The following is an 18,192-nucleotide window of genomic DNA, read 5'->3' on the forward strand; positions in this document are numbered from 1 at the left end:
GTGCTTTACGACTAAGCTTTCTCTATCGCCTTTGCTTGTTCGATCTCCCTAAGCTCCGCATCCACCTCGCCCTGAGAGCGGGGCTCCACAACGACGTCTTCACAAACATTCTGTCTTGCGTCGAGTCGGTAGTTGGAGGTGAAGCAGGCCATGACCAGTGGGACAAAGACGAGGATCAGAGCGGGAAGACTGAGCGCTCTATAAGTAGCATTGTAGGCTTCGATGATCTGAGCTCTGGGCTCTGCAGCCTGTGCGGCAGTGACGTCTGCTGCAATCGAGGCAATTTGATCGGCGCTGAGGCTTGGGACGTACTTTGCCAATTGAAGTGGGAGCTGCTTGTCCCAAATGGCTCCACTGGCAGCTTCCCCAATGGCCCCTCCAATGGAGGTCCAAAGAGCAAGAACGGCAATGGCCACTGCTAGATCCTTGTGTTTGACAGATCCTTGAGAAGCGACTTGACTTCCCACTACAGAGATGCCTCCTCCTGCGCACAGCAGAAACTTGGCAAAGAAGATGACGACGGTACTTGTATGTCCATACGTCTGGTAGTAGTTGATACCCGAGCCGATGCAGCGTACAGCGAGTCCTCCAACCTGGAGGTACTTGTACCTGCCCGTGTAGGCCTGAACGATTCCAGCAAGGAGACCAAAGATGCAGAGTGTCACCGTCTCGATCTCAGTCATGTACGTGTAGTCCTTGGTGGAGTAATCAGTCACTACGTATAGCCAAGAGGACCAGTAGACGTCGGTGAGGTACCCCGTGAGGTAGTAGAAAAAGTCGATGCCTAGACATAGGAGGAACGTCCTGTTGAGGACCCGCAGGGGCATGATCGGGTGAGCAGCTATCTTCCACTCCCAGAGACAGAAGGCGATGAAGAGGACACCTCCGGTGACAAACATTGCGATCATAGAAGGGTTGTCCCAACCTCCAGAGGCCCCAGCTTCAAGGGTTGGTGGGGAGAGCAGCAAGGCGAACGAAAAGCCCAAAAGTAGAAGACCGATGGCATCAGTAGAAGAAATGACAGTTCTTATCCTCTCCATTGTGTTGGGCATCTGTCTTTCTGAGGAGAGGGCGACTTGGTAGCTCATCGAGGAAGCAGAGACCGAGAGAACTGTCACAGATACAGATTGCCATAGCTACGGTCAGCAACAACTTGCGCAGCGTCGAAAATCGATGAGAGGGAAGACTCACCTCCAGCTCTCCTGGCTTTACGATCGGCCCAAAGGAGCATGAGAATGATAGGGGCTACACATACGGGCATGATGATGCAGAACATTCCGTACTAGAAGGAAAGGGAGCGTCCCGTACAAAGAATCGTCTCGAGGGAGTCAGCAGCTGAACATCGCAGGACAACCTCGTCGCTGCTTTGACTCACTCCCCATCTCCAATTCGTTAGCTCGATTCCGGAGGTGATGTTTCCAGCTAGGAAAGCAAAGGGCACATACGAAAACGACAATACGCCATTTACCAGTCCTCTCCATCTCAACGATGTCAGATCGCCGACTATGAGTGTCAACATAAAGCTCAGCCCTGCGTTCCCGGCACTGTACAAGACTTGTCCAGCGGCGAGGGTCGACGCATTATCCGCTCCTGCAGTAGCTGCATACCCCACAGTGTAGAGGATGAGAGATCCTAGGAGAGCCCAGTGCCTGGACCAAAGGTCAGCCCACTTTGCCCAGAAAGGCTGGGATACAGCAGACACAATGGAAGAGACGACGGCAATCGTTGCAAGGAGATCCAGAGCACTAAAGGAAGACTCGGCGAAGGTGAGGTAGGTAGAGGTAGTATCGCTACTGAGAGCGTAGGCAAAGTTCCACAGCGTAAAGGTACCCCAGAAGCTCCAGAGCAGCCACGATCTTCCAAAGACGGCGTAGAAGGCCTCGATACGGTTGATACCGGCTGGATTGAACTCGACAACATCTTTGGTAGGCGTGCCTTCTGAGCCGTCATGGCCATTTGCAGACGTTTTGCTGGCGGTGTCGGCCCCTTCATGAGGCGCTCTGCCTGGCAACTCTACTTCATAGGCAAGGTGCTTGGCCATGGAAGGCTGCAAATGGGGAGCGTCGCTGTCCATGCCGAGCAAAAAGGAGGGAGAAGGAATCAGATGGGCTAGAAAGGATGAGGAGGAGGGACAGCTTCTTCCATTCAGGCGGAGAGAACTATATTGTTCGGCTCTAGTCAGACAGAGAGAGTAGTTGATTGCATGCGACCATCTTCCTCGCCCAGGAGCTTCAGAGCGGCGAAAGTGCCGTTTGCTCATCGAAGTTCGGCTGTCGGCTGTCCACCCTTCCGGTCTCGAGTAAAGTCATTGCCTTCATGGGCCGAAGACAGAGCCCGAAGGCAGAGCTATTTGCGTCAGCGCCCGCTTCTGCTGACAGGGCAGACCGTCGTGGTTCGGGAGGAGAGCAAATCACATCTAATCAGATCTTCTTGGGCCGCGCCGCGCCGCGCCGCCTCTGCTCCCCGCCTTTTTCCGGCTCGGAGGAAACGCCGATGATGCACGAGCGGCATCCCCAAAGCGACGTGCAATGCCCCGCAGAGTCGTCTGGCTGTGAGGACCTTCTGGCTCGGCAGAAGCGGCAAGAGTCCTGCCACCAGACGCTGACAGTCTGATCACACCTCGGCTGCACTCGTTGCCGTCTGTGCAGGACACTACCCAAGTAAGGCAGTGCTTTCATATGGTGAAGATAAGGTCACGTGACAAATGAGAATCGGATGAATGGAGAAGCTTGTGTGGAGTTGGAATGGCACAGGCATCAGAGTCGAAGATGAAGTGGACAGTACAATAGATGGATGGACGTAGGCTTCCCTCGAGGCGGTATTCTCTCAAGCTCCGCCTTCCACCGAAGGCTTCCTCGATGTAATCACTATGCTTCAGCGTTGTCCTCTTCCTCTCATCTTATCACACGGCTTTTGAGTAGAATGCAGATTGGTGGTATGATATAGTTGCACTACAAAGCCAATGACACCCCTTCCGTAACCGTTCGCCCTGACCCGACGTCGCGCTATGGAGCAATCAGATTCTCGCATTTCATCGCACGCCAAATCCAGGAACCTTTGTCTACCCCTTCTTCTTTGAACTTTCCTCTTCTGACCCTCGACTAAGCTTCCACTTCTTGAGCAGTCTTCGTGCTCTCTTGCTCAGCAGCAGCAATGCGCTTCGCCTCCTTCCTCCTCGCTGCTTCCTTGTTGACATTGACCCACTTGAAAAAGACGAGAGGCAGTACCAATGAAGCCGACAGGCCGGTCACGAGGTACCAGACGCTTTTCAAGGCTGTGTTGTAAGCCACGATGACGCCTTGGAGAGCTGTCGGGTCGTCTCCAAAGACGCTCCGAATATCGGTTGCTCCGATACTGCTAATGGTGTTTGGGTCGACGCCTGGAATGCCTTGGACAGCGTCAATGAGCTTGGTGGTGAAGAGATTCTCTCCCACCGAGAGCCAGATGGCGGCTCCCATCAGTTGGAAGAAGAAGACGTTGGCCATTGCCACGGGCAAGTCGGCATCGGAGAAGGTGCTCTGCACACCCATGTTGGCACCCATCATACCGTGACCAATACCAAATCCGTAGATGACCTGGTAGCCAATCCACTCAGAGTGGCCCGTGTTCAAACCAAAGGTCGAAATCAAGCCAGCGCCCACTGGAGCCAGAATGGCGGTGACGATGAGCGATGGCACATAGTGACCGCTACGGCGTACGACGATGCCAAAGAGGACAGAACCGATGACAAGTGATAGGATGAAGGGCAGGTTCTGGTACGAAGAGTGCAGCGCATCACTGTCCTTGATCACCTGGAACCAAATAGGCAGGTAGTAGATCATCGCCGTCATACCTCCGTAGCTCAGCATAGACCAGACGCAGGCGGCGGTAAAGGTTCTTTGCGTGAAGTTCTTGAGGGGTACCATTGCTGTTGGACCTACGTGCCATTGCCAGGCCACAAAGCAGAGGAAAGTGACGGCAAAGACGGTCAAGAGTGCAATGATGCGTCCATCGCTCCATGGGTAGGTGAAACCTCCGAGTTGCAGAGCCAATACGAGGCAAATGACAAATGCAAACATGAAGACGGCACCGATGGGATCCAGTTGTAGAATCTGCTCCTTGAATGAGATCCTGTTGAGCTTCTTCTTCTTGTCAGCTTCCAGATGCATAAAGAAGAAGATGATTACGAGAGTTGCGCCCCCAATGGGGAGATTGATGTAGAAGCACCAGCGCCAGGTGACCTCGGAGGTGAGAGCACCACCGATCAAGGGGCCGACGGCTGCTCCTAGGCCAAAGATTCCGCCGAAGAGGCCCTGCCACATGGGACGCTTGTTGAGGGGGATGATGCTGATCATGATTTGAATACCTCCAGACATGATGCCTCCAGCTCCAAGACCGGCAATGGCTCGGCCAAAGATCAGAGCAATAGAGTTGGGCGCAGCACCACATACGGCAGATCCAATTTCAAAGAGGGAGACGCAGGCGAGAAAGGTGTACTTGGCCGACTGGTGCTTGTAGACCCTGCCAAAGAGGAGCTGAGAGGAGGCTTGACACAGCATGAATGCCGAACCATACCATCCAACGTCACCCACAGAGTTGAACTCGTCTGTAATTTCAGGAATAGCCACTCCGATGATGGTTCTGTCCAGTGAGATGAGGAACATGGCAAGGATGACCGTGGTCATGATGACCAGTACCTTTAGGAAAGGGAGCTCATCCTCGGACTGGTCAGCTGGCACAGCCTTCTCGGCTGCGTCCGAGGAGGTAGGCACGACAGACTCGGGAGCTTTGGTGGTCGAGACCACCGAGGCTGCACGACTTTGGTTGTCGCTCATGGTGCGCAAGGTTGGTATTCGCCGTACAGGTGAAGATGGATGTGCGAGTCCAGGGCTTGACTAGAGATCGCAGCTTAGGAATTTGCGTTTGGAGAAGAAGATGGGGATCCAGGAAACCCGAAGCTCCTCAGCCACAGCCTGCTATATGTATCCACTCTCCTCTCCATTCCCATCCTAGCAAACATGATCAGCTTAGCCTTTGACTCCTTTCCCGCGCCTGAGAAAGTCGACGTTGCTGACCCCCGCTCGGGGGCTCGGCTGAGTATAGTCCGAGGCCGAGTAAGGTAAACTTGGTCCGAGGCCGAGGCGACTAAACTTAGTCCAATACAGCAGCCATTCTCACCCTGCGGAGTTGAAAAAATGAGATCCAATCAGCAGCAGAGTACTCAGCCCGGCGCGCCAGTGCCGCCCACGCGCGGGACCGCGCTACCGTTCTTCAAGTCTAGCCATGATCCTCAGTCCATGATCATCGGGCGCAGGAAAGGTCTGCCACGAGGTCTGGAAATTTCAAGATGAGTCAGAAGCCAACGCCATCATCGCTGAGCGTCGCTGTACGACCCTTCTTTGGCACCTGTCCCGCTCTCGTGGAGGGTTGGGACGTCACCTCTGATACTCTCTGCACGGCTCCTGGGTAAGCTTATGCTCATCGCAACTCTCCTTGCGCATCAGCCCCGATGTCGAATCTTCTGAACGGGTATCAGCGGAACAGAGGCGGGCGGAATTGTCAAGTGTGCCGATTTCACCGCAACCGAGCGGCTGCCGGCGGCAGCAGCGACCCCTGGCTTATCAGCTTCGCGGTTCGCTCGACGACCTGCTGAGACCTGGATGCTCTTCGTCCTTGCGCTTGGAGATTGTCCATCCATCCGAGGCCGAGTCTGCCCGATTCGCTTAGCGCTACTTCTCCGTCGAACCGAGCGCTCAAAGTCAGTGCCTTGTAAGATGACAGCAGTGCCCGGTAACCTGACATCTGAACGTCTTGAGATACCGCGCGTGGCTCAGCTTGCACAAGTGGAGAGACGAATATTGCCGAGCGAGCTCAATTCATCTGTAGAGGATACAGGGAGGTATATCTTGATAAGGGACAAGCGTGACAGTAAAGCGGGGGACAAGGAACGGGCGAGGGAGGATGTGTGAGGGAAAGAGATATGGACTCGCTCAAGCCGTGCACAGCAGAACTCCGCCCCACCACAGCACACTAGAAGAAGGTCCCCGTCTGCACTTGCCCCTGCCCCTGCCCCTGCCCAGGCTGCTGCTGCCCCTGTGCGCCCCCCACACCACTGCCCCCAAATGCGCTGCTCCCGAATGCGCTTGTAGGCTGGAAGGGCTTGACCGTACTTCCGGCGAAGAAGCCCGTGGGCTGGCTCTGCAGCGCAGCACCTCCTGCTCCTCCCTGCCCTTGGCCCTGAGTCGTCTGTTGGCCTGGCTGCTGCTGCTGCTGGCCGCCGACGCCGCTGCCAAAGGAGGGCGCAAAGGAAGAACCAAAGGCAGAGGCGAAGCCTGTTGGTTGGCTGTTCAGTCCGCCGCCGCTCTGGTTGCCGTTGCCATTGCCATTGCTGGCAAAGAGGCTGGAGCCGAACCCTCCCGCCCCTTGCCCTGACCCTTGCCCCGCTCCTGCACCTGTGCTCTGTCCTTGCTGTGGTTGGCCCTGTCCTGCGCCTCCATTAGAGAACGCAAATGGATTAGCCGATCCCATCTGCTGTCCCTGCTGCTGCTGCTGCTGCTGCGCACCCTGCGCAGGCATACCAGTGTACTGGCTTGCCAGCTCTGCCCCAAATGAGCTCTCGGGCTTGAAGGGCTTGACGGTACTACCGCCGAACCCTGTCGGCTGAGGCTGTAATGTCGAGGGAACCGATGAGGTTGCATTCGTATTCGTGTTTGCGCTCGAGGGGAAGGGAGAGGAAGGGCCCCCACTCCCGCCGACGGAGAGGGAGGAGAAGCCTGTAGTGAGCGGGTTGAGTGCGGAAGAATTGGCATTGAACGGGGAGGAAGGCCCATTGTTGGAGGTCGAGGCATTGGGCTGAGCTTGACCCTGACCCTGAGAGTTCCCGAAAGAGGGCGAAGGGGCACTGTTCATCCTCCCAGCGGAGGTGAACTCGGACGCAACGCTGCCTAGCAGACCCGTCTTCTGAGGAACGAGACCGCTCGAGCTGGCCTGCTGAGAAGTCTGCGAGCCCGAGCCTGACGTACCATTAGCATTGTTGCTGCTGTTTCCATTCCATCCTCCAGCTCCGAGACTATAGCCACCTCCACCGCCCTGAGTGGGACCATCAAACCCTCCAGCACCACTGAATGCCAATTGCGCCAGAGAAGGGCCTTTGGGCACCGCGGGAGGTGGAGTCGGCGGCTTCTCACCAGGAGCTGGAGCAAAGGGATTGCGCGAACCCGTCTTTTGAGCAAAGAGAGGCTTCGGAGTGGGGCTAGTAGGGGCTTGCTGTTGCGATTGCGGAGGAGGGGAGAATGTGGCCGGGGATGGTTCTGAACCGTTGGCCTCTCCGTTGGCCTGGCCACTGCCGTTTTGCTCCTGCTGCTGCTTCTGCATCCGCTGCATCGCCAGCTGTTGCTGTACCTGCTGCGTGAATGGAGTAGCATCGAAAGCACCCGATGGCCCCATCCCCGTCATCTGCGGCACCATGCCGCCATTGCCGGCGAATCCAGTAGCCTGAGGCATTACACTCTGCCTGAATGGATTGTATCCGGTCTGCTGAGGAGCCAGGAAGCCCCCTTGCATACCGCCAGGCATCGCCGTCTGTTGCGGCTGCAGGAATGGTTGCTGCTGCTGAGGGAAGCCCGTCGGCTGCATGCCCATTGCTGTCTGCTGTGGCATCATCGTGAAAGGATTGTACCCTGTCATCTGAGGCTGCATACCCATGTCTCCGAAAGCTCCGCCTCCACCCATCATACCAGGGTTGGGTGAGCCAAACCACGCCATCCCGGTAGCTTGTGGAGCCATCGAGAAGGCGTTGCCCCATTGCGATCCATTCGCCTCTGGTCCATTCTCGCTCTCGAGGGTACTGAAGAAGTCTTGGATGGCTTGATTGTTGGTAGGTGGCTTGGGAGGACGGGTCTTCTCTTCGGCAGAGGGCTCCTGTATCGAGACTTTGCGCGACGTGGGCCCCTTCTTGGCCGCTGCCTCGTCAGTAATCTTCGCATCGTTCGTAGCAGGGGCAGAAGAAGACTTGTCCTCTGGAAGTCCGTCTGCCACCCTTTTGTTCTCTTTGTACTCTCGTCTGTTCTTCTCGAAGGCTGGGTCGTTGAGGTACTCTTCTAGTGCTCCAGCCAAGCTGACAGGGGCATGCTTGAGCTGGGGAACGGTCATGTTGAGGGAATGCGATGCCTTTCGGGCGGCAGCAAGATAGGCTACGACTTTCTCGGTATGCCTGCAGAACCGCTTATAGATGTCTAGGGCCTTGGAGGCGTCCGAGTGGGACATCTCAAAGTAGTGCTCCAGAATGTTGATCACTCCCTCGTTGATGGCAGTATACAGAGCTAGCACGTCTTTGAGCACCATGCGGAAAGCGCTGAGGTTGAGGTCGTCGGAGAGGTTGTCCTGGAAAAAGGAGCAGTCCAGAAGCCTCGAGAGTACCCGCTGAGAGTATCCCACCTCTCTGAGCAATCCCTTCTCCACCTTCAACCGCCTCAGCCTGTTGGCCCCATCCCCTCCATTGGAACGTGACCGCGACGATCCGTCTGCAGAGCGTATCACATCATGCTTAAGCTCCCTGAAGGACCGGATCCTCTCATCAAGGTAGGCAGCATAGGGTGGCAGAGAAGGTGGAGCATCGTAGCCTATGAAGGGGTGAGACAATGGGAGAGTGTCAGTAGTCTGTGCCGGCTTGCAGTCACACCCGAATTCGACGCACGGAATTCCGTTCCTCCTCCACCATATCTGTCCTTCCACTTTCTGGCTACATCTCCTTCGCGCATCTGCTGTTCCAGCCACTTCTCACCTTGCCAGTTGCCACCCTGACTGACGTTCTTGAGCTTCAGGCCCGCCTGATCTGCACTGAGGTGAGATAGAACGTTGTCTACTGCACCATTGCGTATCATGGTGTGGATGATGAGAAGAGATTTGAAGACGGTGATGGAGTTGGTCTCCCTGAGCCGCAGGGCTAGAGAGCGACAGACGTCTGCCAGGGAGCCATCCTGTGAGAAGGTGGACGCGAGAATCGGGTCGATGTACTTTGGCTAGGTGCAGGCGAGATTGCCAAGTGATAGCGTTAGAAAGTAGTGCAGGCTAGGGTTGGGAGCGTAGCAGCTTCACAGCGACTTACCTTTGGGGCACCTGGCTTTGCTTTGGTAGCGTCCTTTATGAGCTTGTTGTACGTCGAGGACATGGTCGACGGCGGGTGTGGGGATGCGAGGCGGTGTGGAGTAGGTGCCGCCGTGAGGATACGACGCAGACCCCAAGGACAGGGGTGTGGTGAGCGAGTGCGTCTATGCTGCTGGCGAGTGTGAGTGCGGACACTGCTGAGGTGTGAGTCTGCGTTGCAGTAGATGACTGATGCCAGGTGAGATGACTGTGTCTGAGGAGGAAGGTACGGTCTGATCTGGCAGATCTTCTCGAGGATGGTCTTGGTCGATCTGCATCTGGTAGGACGAGGCGGGGCGGTGGTGCGCCATGTGGGTGCGTGGTGCCTGGTCCCACCTCGGCACAAATGACGTTGCTCAAACTCCGACGCACCAGCCGGGAAGCGCGAGCCAGGCACAGGCGGACAGACGTCGGTCACTCACTCGCGTCGCCTCTGCAGACACACACGCAGCAGCAGCAGCAGCAGCAGCAAGGACCAACACCATCACCTGGCATCTCGTCGCCATCATCGTATACCCACCCCACCCATACGGTCATACCCATCACCTCACATCAGCCTGCACGCCACACCCACCATGTCTGGGCCATCGCGCACACCGCGAGAGCCCTCCTCCAGGGCACTCACAGCCCTCATCCAGTCCACCAATCCCGCGACGCGACCCTCGCGTTCAGATGATCCGCGCACCGCAAAGGACAAGGAGGAGATGACAGAGGATCTCATAGACCTCGCCAAACAGACGCTATCACAGAGGTGAGCAGGTGTATCTATGACAGACTATTGTCCTCGCAAGACTCACACCCACCCTTGACCACTTCACACAGGCAAGGGTCGTCTATGACCGCTGCCCAAGAGGCCGAAGTCGTGGATCGCATGAGGAGAAGGCGTGAGTCAGAAGGCACAGCAGAAGCCTCCGTATCCTTGCCACCTTTGACTGACTGCTTCATGCCTTCCACTACCTCGCAGTGTCGAGAACGAAAGACGGCAGAACTGCTGTCAGGGACCTTGACGCCCTGCTGCAAAGACTCAATGACTCGCCTCACCAGCCCGCCGAGCTGCCTGCCATTCTGTCCCTCCTCTCACAGCTCTCCTTCACCGGCCCAGCCCCAGCTTCATCATCCTCTCATACTAGCGACGCTCGCCGTTCGCCAGCGCCAAGCAGCGTATCTAGCAGTCGCACTCCCAGGACCAGCCTGCTGTCCGATCTGCCCAGACCGCCCCGGGACGGAGCCAGTAGCTCAGCCAGCTCCAGAGCAGCGGACAGTCGCTACGCCGACAGTCGCCCTACTTCTAGAGCCGAGGTCAATGCAGAAGCCAACGTTCAGCAGGCTAGCAGCCGCACACCGAGCAGTGGCAGCGATGGTGCCTCGGTCACGCTGCGCACCGCCCCGCCCAAGCTGACGGCCATAGACGTGAACAGGAGAACAGCAGCTGCTGAGGTCGCTCGCGTTGAGGAAGTCGACGCAGAGAGGAAACGAGCTGCCAAGGCCGACCAGCGTAAAGAAGAAAAGGCAGCAGCTACAAAGGCTGGTGCCCCCAATCTGTCTGGTCCGAACATTGATGCGTCCGAGCTGGGCATTGGCAAAGTGCCAAAGTCAGTCGTCCTTCAGCGTTGGAGAGCAGCCTGCGAAACGACCATCGTCCCTGAGCAGGAGCTTCTACGAGACGTCATCTTCATTTTGCAAGGCATCAACGGGAAGTTTGTGAGATTCGAAGAGGTCAAGCCGACGGTGGTGCATGACCCGGGAGTCATTCAGAGCAACCCTGGGCCAGCCGGTGATCCGCTTGTAAAAGTCAAGATTGTAGAAGAACAGTCGACAGTGAGTCAGCCCCTCGTTGCGTGTACTGATGAGTATGAGACTGACACGAGCCCTGTTCTGCCTTCTGTAGGGTCGCATACCTCTCCCTACCCGCCACCTGATTCACAGATTGGCCGAAGCTGGCAAGCACTACCAGCGCATTACATCATTCATTCGAGCGCAGACGCTGATTGAGGGATCAGGCCGCATCATGCAATCCTTGTGCCACTTCATCGATCGGGAGCTGTCTGAATACTACGCCCTCATCTGCGGCCTTGAAGCTCAGCTCAACGAAGGTCCAGCGGATGTAGAAGATGTTCCCTCTGATCCCATCGCGGCGAGGGCAGCTGCTACGAAGAACGAGCTCAAGGATAGTGCAGGCAAGGGTCTGACGCTCAAGAAGGTCGCTGTTGAGACAGAAGAGGCTCTGCTCAGGATGAGATTGATGTCCGCTCTGGTGGAAGGGGCTCAACATGCCCATGGCGGTTCGCTGGTCAGCTTGATCCACAATTATACCTTCAATGGTGACCCCTTCATTCGGAACTTCACAGAGAGGCTGCTCGAAGAAGTGAGTGTCAGGGATGCAGATGGGCGTGACGGCGAAAGATTACTGACGTATCACAATCTGGCTTGACAGGTTTCTCGCTCATTCTTCATCTCACTTTCACGCTGGATTTACGAAGGCGAGCTGCAAGACCCATTCAAGGAGTTCTTTGTCGAGCTCAACCCCGAGCAACGGCAGAACAACAATGCGAACCTGCTGTACTCGAATGGTGATGATGCTGAAGAGGTTGATGCCGCCGCTCTTTGGGAGGCCAAATTCCTCTTCAGGGCCGAGCTGGTACCGACCTTCCTTGCCGAGAGCTTTGCTCGAAAGATCTTCTCGGCTGGAAAGAGTCTCAACTTCATCCGCTACAGCTGCGGAGATTCTGACTGGAAAGATACGAGGCAGCTCATCGAGGCGCAGACGAAGCCGACCCTACGTTATGCCGACCTGGTGGGGTTGGAGAGGACCATCGATACAGTTCATGCTACAGTCTCGAAGCGTCTGCTGGACATCTTCCTGGACAAGTTCAAGTTGCAAGAGCACCTCCGTGCGATCAATGACTACCTCCTCTTGACCAAGGGGGACTTCGCGGACCTGCTCCTGGAAGCTCTCAGCCCGATCCTGTACAAGCAGGCATCTCTGCTCTATCGTCACTCCCTGACAGCAGCGCTTGAGACTGCCATTCGAGGATCAAACGCCCAGTATGACGATGCAGATATCCTGCGTCGCCTCGATGCTCGAGTGCTGGAATTCTCAGGGACTGAGACGGGCTGGGAGACCTTCATGCTCGAGTACAGGGTGGATTCGCCTGTCAACACAGTGCTAGACGCAACGGCCATGTCCGAGTACCAGCAGATCTTTGCGCACCTCTGGAAGATGAAGAGGGTAGAGCTGTGCCTGAATGCCAGCTTTGCAAAGATGATCAGCGCCACCAATAGTCTTCTGAGGATCAGGAAGAAGGACAGGGACGACGAGGTCAATGCTCTGCACGGAGAGGCTCATCGTGGGTTGGGCTTGCTAGCCGAGATGATCCACTTTATGCGGCAGCTACAGGGCTACAACCAGCTCGAAGTCATCGAGTACTCCTGGCAGGACCTACAGTCCTTCTTTGAGAAGCGTTCGGGAGACCTAGACGTGCTGATCGCAGCGCACAGAGGCTACCTGAGCAGTCTACACGGCAAGATTCTTCTGCGCGGGGGGAAGAGGGGAGCAGTTGACTATCTAGCTTCGGAGCTCAGGGCGAACTTCAATACGATCATTGCCTTTACGCAGGCTTCGGACGAGCTCGCCACATTCATCAGCGATGAGCTGGCACGAAGACACCTGGGCGATATGGAGACGGAGGACACGAGGCTAAAGGGAATCTTGCGAAAGTGTGAGGATTTGAAGAATAGCTTTAGAGATAGGACAGACAATGTTATTTCTCGACTAGAAAGGCATGGCAATTTGGTGAGTACCTTTGCTGCTGCAGTGCGAGGACGAGAACGAGGGGGAGAGTGGTTGCTGATATGCAGGCTCTCTACACTGCCCTTTGATCCCACTCTAGGTGATCCGCGATCTGAGCATTCGCCTGGACTACAATGGCTACTATAGTCGTACCCGGCCAGACAAGACTCGAGATCCATCTTCGATGAAGTGAAGGAAAGGGAAGGAGGAAGGGGCTTGGCAATGGGTCGCGCAGAGCTCCGCTGCTGTACTTGTACTACCGTCACTCGAAAAAGAGCCTTCGTCGGACTACCTTTGTCTCATGGTTGGATGTGCATTTCTTGGAGATGAGATGTCATTGGAGGGCGCAAGATACAAATCTGGCCCGCTCTTTTGCCTTATCTCCGTTTTCCTCTCCTCTTTACCAAGAGCTCTCCTTCTGCCTCTCCCAGAAGGTTCCACTCTTCGACCCACTCAGATCCTCCAAAGCCAGCGTCACAGGCGTCGCTGCACCCTCATCGAGTGTGAGGTGTCCCTTCTGCTTTGTCATCCTACTCGAAACATACCCGGGGCAGCAAGAGTACACTTCTACTCCCTGCGCCACCTGGCCTAGAGCACCTTGCTGGAGCTGTTGGGCAAGGGCACGATGCAGGGCGATTACCCCGGCCTTGGAGACACTGTACGCCGCGCCTTTCCAGCCGTCCTTTTGGTAGGTGCCGGCCTGCACAGAGGAGAGGAAGGAAGACATGAGCGTGTCTACATCCTTGACTGTGGAGGCTGAGGTGAACTGTTGGACACGCTCATCGGAGTAGCCGTTGAGCTTGCCGGCCATGGACGCGAGAGTCTGTACAGGGAAGGGAAGTGGGGAGGTCAACACGCGCTCGCTGCTGCTTCTCTCTCCTCTGCGCGCTAAGCTCGCTACTCACGACTACGCGTCCGTCCTTTGCCATCTGGGGTAGAGCCTCGATGATCATATCCTTCGTCGCCCAGTAATTCGTCGCGAGTGTCTCCTCGGTCATCTTCGCATCGAATCCCTCGAGTGCAATCCCCGCATTATTGACCAACAAATTCAGCGGTGTCTTCTCCTTCTGCAGCGTCTGGAGCAGCGCAGCACGACTGGAGGCATCGGTAATATCGAGCTGGTGGTAGCGTAGCTTGATCAGTCCATCGGCGAGAGGGTTGGGCTTCTCGTTGGAGAGCTCCTCGGTGAGCTCCTTGAGAGAGGCTTGACCGCGCTCTTCGGAACGAGAAGTGAAGAAGATGGTCAGTGGTGAAGGAGGAGAGCCGGCGAAGTGGGAAGAGGAGTAGAGGCGGGTGAGACGGTGAGCGATACCGTAGCCGATACCTGGGAATTCGGGCAAGTGGAGGAAAGTCAGAGAAGGGGAAGCAACGGGTCAGATGGAGACACGACACGACAGGCGTTGGATGCTGCGAATTACAACTCACCCTGGTTGGCACCGGTGATGACAGCGACTTTTGCGGTGGTCATGGTTACTGAGTAGTGGGTGTTTGTAGTTGTCGGGAGTTGGATCAAGGCAATGAAGGTGCAAGGCAGAGGTCCCTACATTCTTAACGCCGTCTATACACGCCGTGCCGAGAAGATCTCAAGTAATCTGGACCCGTGCATCGGAAGTGCATGTGGAGGTGGTCAGGGCACGTCCTGGTCGCCTTTACGCCCGGATACGCATATATGTGGACAACCTTTGATAATTGCAACGGAAGAAAACTCAGGGAACATGCTGTGCAAAACGGGTCGCATCCGCGAGCTTGCGGGCGTCCATGTCGTCGCAATCCCACTCGTGCATGAAGTGCAGAATGCGGTCGACTCGCCATCCACTCATCCCCTTTGGGTCTGGGGCTCCAAATCTCCACTCCCCTTGACTGAGCAGACAGACCATCTCTGCCTCTGCCTCCTTCTCCTCCTCCGGCGGCTCCTCTAGTGTGAACTGCCAGGAGAGGCACGTCTCTTCATAGTCACAGATCGCCTCGCAGAGGTGCTCATCGTAGGGCCTACCCCAGGTCTTGGCATAGTCTCGATCGCGATAGGCAAAGTTGTCGCTGTAGAACAGCCATGCTTCTTTACGCACAGTGAACGGAGAGGCCCCGTTGGATGACAGGTATTCGTCAAGAGCGTGCTGTAGGAAGGCTGGCGCGAGACCGTGGGCGGCATCGCAGTATCGGATACCATCCTCTCCTTGTAGGGCTGCCAATCGGTCCACTTCGAACTTGCGAAGGTCATGCGTCTCCCACGGTTTCAGATGGTGAAGGGTGATGAGCGGTGCGTACCAATTTTCCTTTGTGAAGGAGAGGAGCCCAGCTATTTCTGATGTGAACCTGTATGAGCAAGTGTAAGATTCTCTCACGATGAGCTTACGGCCTGCAGGCTGCCGACTCGGGGCGCGCTCACTCGTACTCACATTGGCGCTCCTCCACTGAGTGTGTTGTTCAGACGAACACCGGGCGAGCGGTAGATTGCTTGTGCCAACAGCACGTCTCCGCCCGGAGTAGACGCAATGACCCCATCCCACTGATTCTCGAAACCCCAGGGGTCCTTGGCGTATGTCATATCCATGATGCCCTTGCTAAGCACATATCCAGCCCCACCATTTGCCCAGACGGTATTGTTTGCGCCCCACATATCGTGACTGTCGGCCTGACCAAAGAACCAGTGGTCCTCGGGATCGTAGTGAAGGAGGAAGCGCAGCAGGGTAGACCAGAAGACGTAGCTGTCCCCGTCTACGGATACAAACCACTTGGCGTCTGGGTGCCGGCGATACATGTCGCCAATGAGGGGTAGAAATTTGTACCGATCTAGATTGTAAAGACCCTCTACGTCGTTGGGGGAGACGTGGTTGGCGATAGCCTCCTGCAGCTCGTAGTAAGCTGAAAAGTACTCCTGCTGCTTGAGAGACTCTGACAGATTAGCTAGGATGTCGACGACCGTCACTTCACCAAGACTGAGGGCGCTATCAGAGTAGATGTACTGATGGGGAATGTCCGGTCGCGGCTCCATCAGCTGAATCGGCAGTCGATGAAAGAGGACTGAATGGCCCGTCTTTCTTGATAGGACCACCTCAGGAGCCAAACGTTCCCAGTCGCGCAGCGCAGCGCTACCGTCATCTTGGTCCGCACCACTGAGCTCTTGCCAGATCAAGTTTAAGAGCTGCCCAAGGACGAGACAGCATGTGCACAGTACGGCTGCCGAGATGAGCCTCCTCGCGAGGCGTGCTGGGAGCTTGATGCCGTCACGCAGCCTGCGCCCGCCACCAGGTCGTGGTTCCTTGCGATCGTCATGAACGAGGTCCTGCGGCATCTGTTGACCTCCAAGTAGACAATATAGTAGTAGATGGGTAGGAGAAATGACAATGGAGCAATACAGAAGGGGGGCACAATCTCATCTGCCTACGACTCCATTCGGAGGATGACAGAGCTCACAGGTCTCAGAAGCGGAACGAGGTGCACGGTGGACCTGGCCATGGGAAACGGACATCTTCACCCACCCACCCTCCCACTCAGCCACCCACGGCCCTTGCCTTGGCTTGCCTCGGGGCCCACACGCCTGTGAACGGCCGTGTTTGTGTGCGTGAAGGTGGGCTGCTGCCCTTCCTCGCCCCCCTTGGCTCGCTTCGGTTGCAGTGATAGAGGCAGAGACCTGCTTCCGTACTTTGTGAGACACAGGCACTACGCAGCACCCCCGCCCCCACTCACACCTCCCCTGGGGCCAAGCCACGCATCCAGCCCTGCAGGGGCCCGCGGCCCAGATAGTGAGCCAGGCGCATCTCGCTGGGAAGGAGCCGGTCAGGCGGCTTTGCTTTGCTATCTCGGCTCCGAGAAGAGAGAAGGATCCACCCTCTTCCGGAAGCGGAAGAAGAGGCAAAGGCAGTGCGCGCGGGGCCGAGCTCGCCCGCCCTGCCTGCCTGCCTGCCTGGGCCCTGGGCTCCCTTCTCCGCCATGTCGCGCCTTCACTTCCGTCTGGTCGCGGTGACTTGGTCTCCTTGCATCCCATCGCACCTTGTCCCGCGAATTCGTTCCTCGCCTCCTCTTCCTACATTCCATCCCGTACCATTCCCATCCACGCATACAGTCACCGCCTCTACACATCGGCTCATCGTCCATCCACACGCTGGTACCTCAGCATCAAGCTCACTGCATACACCCTTTACTTCCCCACTCCAACCAATAAAGCTGCTCCACACCTGCCTCTGCTGCAGGTCCTGCTTCTAGAACGACGGAAACAGCGGAAATACGCGGCGCGTAATTCTCCCGCCTCGCCTCGCTCCCGGCTCACACGACCTGGCCCAAAACTCAAGCTTCAACACCCTACACGTAGCGCATACATCCACCTACCGCACTCGTTACCATCATGACATTCTTCCCACAATGCGACACTCAGGTAGCTATTGGCTTTGCCTCGCGAAAGCGAAAGGAGATGGAGGAGGAAGCCGGCGGGAACGGCCAGATCAATATCGCAGAGCGACGAAAGGTGAGTTGTGTACTCGGCCGGTCTCTTTCTCCCCAAGCAATGCAGCTGACAGGTCCCCGATCGCGTACTCTCTGCTCAGATTGCTCTTCCCTCTCGGAAGTCTGATGGCCACCAGACGGCCACCTTCCACCCTTTAGGCGCAGAGGACAACCTGAGGATGCTCGCCTCTCTGGGCCTGCTAGAGACCCGAGCCTCTACCTCCCGGCTGCCCATGAATGGTTCTCCCACGTCAGCCTCATCCGACGCATCCTCTTCCGACCATTACTTCTCATCAAGTCACGCTGGCCATTACCCAAATGTCGAGCCATACCATCGTCATAACATGAGCGCGTCTAGCAGCGGTAGCATGGACATCGACCCTTCTACTCCCGCTCACGGCCACGGCCCGCAGTGCAGCAGCCTCCCTCAGCTCTACATTTGCCACGAGATGGACTCGGCTCTGTACGCTCGATGCGTAGACTGCTCGCACTCTTGGCACGTTGGGCCCGGACAGTCGCTCAGCTACTCTCCCTGAGCTAGGCTTGTCCCTCCTCTGGACAACGGTCAGAGAAATCTCGATCCTGATCCAAGCTCGTATCCTTTCGCACACTTACACATACATATGCAACCCCTGTATCCATAGTTTTGTTCCAGCTCCCGCTTTCACACACACATACGTCCACCCGACTCTTCGCTCTCTGCCCCGCTCTTGGCCCTCCATGTACTTTTAGCTTAGCCCAGCCTCTAGCCTCTAGCCTCTTGCACTGCACTTCGAAGCAATTGCAATATCGTCATCCATCTACGCAAGCCTTGACTGAAATCTGAGCCGAGCGTGCGA

At 56.4% G+C, this 18,192-nt stretch overlaps 7 protein-coding genes across 7 annotated transcripts; 2 read left to right on the forward strand and 5 right to left on the reverse strand.

The window, feature by feature from the left end:
- Positions 1-11: 11 nt before the first annotated feature.
- BCV69DRAFT_269480 (hypothetical protein) lies at positions 12-2,041 on the reverse strand (the record flags this gene model as incomplete). The annotated part of the gene is made up of 3 exons (XM_025490896.1): positions 12-1,032; positions 1,119-1,282; positions 1,376-2,041. 3 exons carry the CDS (start codon positions 2,039-2,041, stop codon positions 12-14), a joined length of 1,851 nt encoding a protein of 616 aa, XP_025348801.1.
- Positions 2,042-3,101: 1,060 nt separating this feature from the next.
- On the reverse strand, positions 3,102-4,664 carry BCV69DRAFT_247981 (MFS general substrate transporter; the record flags this gene model as incomplete). Its single annotated transcript, XM_025490269.1, has 1 exon — positions 3,102-4,664. The coding sequence occupies one exon, from the start codon at positions 4,662-4,664 to the stop codon at positions 3,102-3,104; it is 1,563 nt and encodes a 520-aa protein (XP_025348802.1).
- Positions 4,665-6,009: 1,345 nt separating this feature from the next.
- BCV69DRAFT_298644 (ANTH-domain-containing protein) lies at positions 6,010-9,148 on the reverse strand (the record flags this gene model as incomplete). Its single annotated transcript, XM_025494239.1, has 3 exons — positions 6,010-8,600; positions 8,675-8,999; positions 9,086-9,148. The coding sequence occupies 3 exons, from the start codon at positions 9,146-9,148 to the stop codon at positions 6,010-6,012; spliced, it is 2,979 nt and encodes a 992-aa protein (XP_025348803.1).
- A 550-nt stretch (positions 9,149-9,698) lies between these two features.
- BCV69DRAFT_287256 (hypothetical protein) lies at positions 9,699-13,106 on the forward strand (the record flags this gene model as incomplete). Its single annotated transcript, XM_025493552.1, has 8 exons — positions 9,699-9,874; positions 10,146-10,294; positions 10,335-10,384; positions 10,717-10,941; positions 11,012-11,227; positions 11,291-11,488; positions 11,558-12,916; positions 13,014-13,106. The coding sequence occupies 8 exons, from the start codon at positions 9,699-9,701 to the stop codon at positions 13,104-13,106; spliced, it is 2,466 nt and encodes an 821-aa protein (XP_025348804.1).
- A 207-nt stretch (positions 13,107-13,313) lies between these two features.
- BCV69DRAFT_290127 (carbonyl reductase) lies at positions 13,314-14,381 on the reverse strand (the record flags this gene model as incomplete). Its single annotated transcript, XM_025493698.1, has 3 exons — positions 13,314-13,736; positions 13,819-14,237; positions 14,339-14,381. 3 exons carry the CDS (start codon positions 14,379-14,381, stop codon positions 13,314-13,316), a joined length of 885 nt encoding a protein of 294 aa, XP_025348805.1.
- Positions 14,382-14,582: 201 nt separating this feature from the next.
- On the reverse strand, positions 14,583-16,376 carry BCV69DRAFT_269491 (hypothetical protein). Its single transcript, XM_025490897.1, has 2 exons — positions 15,310-16,376; positions 14,583-15,226 (listed from the first exon to the last, which is right to left on the reverse strand). The coding sequence occupies exons 1-2, from the start codon at positions 16,203-16,205 to the stop codon at positions 14,620-14,622; spliced, it is 1,503 nt and encodes a 500-aa protein (XP_025348806.1). The 5' UTR covers positions 16,206-16,376; the 3' UTR covers positions 14,583-14,619.
- Positions 16,377-16,860: 484 nt separating this feature from the next.
- Positions 16,861-18,159, forward strand: BCV69DRAFT_282361 (hypothetical protein). Its single transcript, XM_025492332.1, has 2 exons — positions 16,861-17,375; positions 17,455-18,159. Exons 1-2 carry the CDS (start codon positions 17,256-17,258, stop codon positions 17,887-17,889), a joined length of 555 nt encoding a protein of 184 aa, XP_025348807.1. The 5' UTR covers positions 16,861-17,255; the 3' UTR covers positions 17,890-18,159.
- Positions 18,160-18,192: the final 33 nt, after the last annotated feature.

Source organism: Pseudomicrostroma glucosiphilum (genome assembly GCF_003144135.1).
Source record: "Pseudomicrostroma glucosiphilum strain MCA 4718 unplaced genomic scaffold BCV69scaffold_5, whole genome shotgun sequence".
Taxonomy (NCBI): domain Eukaryota; kingdom Fungi; phylum Basidiomycota; class Exobasidiomycetes; order Microstromatales; family Microstromataceae; genus Microstroma; species Microstroma glucosiphilum.

Coding starts and splice junctions, on each gene's coding strand:
- BCV69DRAFT_282361 (XM_025492332.1), top strand. CDS start 17,256: ATGACATTCTTCCCACAATGCGACACTCAGGTAGCTATTGGCTTTGCC. Junction 17,376..17,454: donor ATATCGCAGAGCGACGAAAG/GTGAGTTGTGTA, acceptor CTCTCTGCTCAG/ATTGCTCTTCCCTCTCGGAA.
- BCV69DRAFT_269491 (XM_025490897.1), bottom strand. CDS start 16,205: ATGCCGCAGGACCTCGTTCATGACGATCGCAAGGAACCACGACCTGGT. Junction 15,227..15,309: donor CTCAGTGGAGGAGCGCCAAT/GTGAGTACGAGT, acceptor TTGCTCATACAG/GTTCACATCAGAAATAGCTG.